The 2,500-nt window shown below is 26.1% G+C and overlaps 1 protein-coding gene across 1 annotated transcript in view; it reads right to left on the bottom strand.

The window, feature by feature from the left end:
- The window catches only part of LOC125048014 (dephospho-CoA kinase-like), a 7,996-nt gene that overhangs the window by 5,000 nt on the left and 496 nt on the right, over nt 1–2,500 (bottom strand). Inside the window, exons 2-3 of the mRNA XM_047646597.1 lie at nt 835–906; nt 146–277 (exon numbers count right to left, since the gene is read on the bottom strand). Coding sequence (XP_047502553.1) covers nt 146–277; nt 835–906 — 204 coding nt within the window. The remainder of the gene's footprint in view (nt 1–145; nt 278–834; nt 907–2,500) is intronic.

The raw sequence follows: 2,500 nt of genomic DNA, 5'->3' as shown, positions 1-2,500 counted from the left end.
ACATAAATAACAACTCTAATTTCAAAATGTCATGATATAATAAACACTTTATATTCCACTATATAAAAAAAAAAACTGCTATGCAACATAACAGACATGCCTCTTATACAATATCTATGACAAAAAATATACTTTCAAACATTACCTTTCAGTAGGTGCCTGAAGACCTGAGACCTTATTTCACTATAAATCAGGGGATGCGTGATTTTGTTGATTGCCCTTCGCTTCTCTACGTCTGCAAACACCACAGCACCTAGTTTTGCTCTGTCTATTTCGCCTGTGAAGAGAAAATATCCATGAATAAAATCATTAATGTCCTACAGGAAAATGAGTGGTTATTCAGACATGAATGTAAATAGCTTGATTACTTAAGGCTGTGGTCATCTCTCCAAAGCTGGTAATAGCCTAACTACCAGCATTATCACAATTGAATTTATACTAAAAACTTTACCTTCAGAGTTATAAATAAAAAGATAACCAAACATAAAGGTAAGTGCTCTACAATATTTCAGTACCATTCTGTAAAAATATGGTGATTTTTTACATATGGTACTGTTCTCAAAACAGCTTTCTTACAATATCAGTGAATATCAATAGCCCTGAGCTACCTAAACTACATGGTAATAAACAGACTTGGTTGGTAAATTATCAGTATTAATTTTATGAGAAGCATAATCATTATCCTACATACTTTTCTTTTTTTTTTTTTTCTTTTTTTTTTTGAGTGAAAACAACAAGAGATAAGGGAATACAGACAACATAAAAATATACTCCTGGACATACATATAAGTCATAAAACGACATTTGATACGAAATAAAAAAAACCCTCCATACCTGATTCCTGAAAGACCTCCTCTCCAAAAACTTCGCGGATCTTCTTCCAAGCTTTCTTTCCAGGTTCTACGACTGCAAGAGGTACAGAAAATGCATTAAATCTTCTGTAATTATACTCATTTTGTAAATATAGACATTCATAACAGATCTTATGAAAAGAATTCTTCTTACATGTCCTTTCCCCCCCCCCCCTTTTTCTGAAAAGAGTGTGTTACCTGATTTGTTGTGATTAACTACAATAGGGTGTGTGTGTGTGTGTGTGTGTGTGTGTGTGTGTGTGTGTGTGTGTGTGTGTGTGTGTGTGTGTGTGTGTGTGTGTGTGTGTGTGTGTGTGTGTGTGTGTGTGTGTGTGTGTGTGTGTGCGTATATATATATGTGTATATATAATATATATTTATATAATATATATTTATATAATATATATTTATATAATATATATATGTATATATAATACATATATATTATATTTATATATATATATGTATGTATATGTATGTATATGTATGTATATGTATGTAAATGTATGTGTATATATGTATGTGTATATATATATATATATATATATATATATATATATATATATATATATATATATATTATATATATATATATATGTGTGTATATTAAATATATATATATATATATATTAATATATGAACCGCATTCATGTTGACAAATGTATAAAAGGTATGAATGAGAATGAGTATCTTCACAATACAAAGAGATGTATTTGACCGGTTTCAACTTTGTCTTTGTCAGAAATACATACAATAAGGGAAATACAGAGTATATATATATCAGACATGAGGTGATGAACTACCTGACGACTGTGACCTCCCAATTGCATTAATATATATTTATATATATAATTTATTATATATATGTAATATATATACATATATATATAATTCATTCATATACAAATATATATATATATAAATATATATATATATATATATATATATATATATGTGGGAGGGTATCTATAATATTTAAATATATATGTATATAAGTACATATATGTATATATCTATACATATATATGCATATACATATATATGAATATATATATATATACATATACATATATGTATATAGATATAGATATATATATACACATATGTATATGCATATATATGAATATGCATATATATAAATATATTTACATATATATATATACATACACACACACTCATACACATATACACATGTATATACATGTATATATATATATATATATATATATATATATATATATATATAGAGAGAGAGAGAGAGAGAGAGAGAGAGAGAGAGAGAGAGAGAGAGAGAGAGAGAGAGAGAGAGAGAGAGAGAGAGAGAGAGAGAGAGAGAGAGAGATACACAGATATGCATATATTTATATATATATACATACATATACACATAAATATATATTTATGCATATATATATATAATGTATATATGATATATATGCATATGTATATATACATATATATGTATAAATATATATATATATATATGCATAAATATATATTTATGTGTATATATATGTATATATATATATAAATATATGCATATCTGTGTATCTCTCTCCCTCTATATATATACATGTATATACATACATATATACATATACATATATGTGTATACATATATATATACACACACACATACATGATGTAAT

This window comes from Penaeus chinensis, chromosome 42 (genome assembly GCF_019202785.1).
Source record: "Penaeus chinensis breed Huanghai No. 1 chromosome 42, ASM1920278v2, whole genome shotgun sequence".
Classification (NCBI taxonomy): domain Eukaryota; kingdom Metazoa; phylum Arthropoda; class Malacostraca; order Decapoda; family Penaeidae; genus Penaeus; species Penaeus chinensis.
Note: the sequence above shows the minus strand (reverse complement) of the source record. Positions and strands in the feature narration are given on the sequence as shown.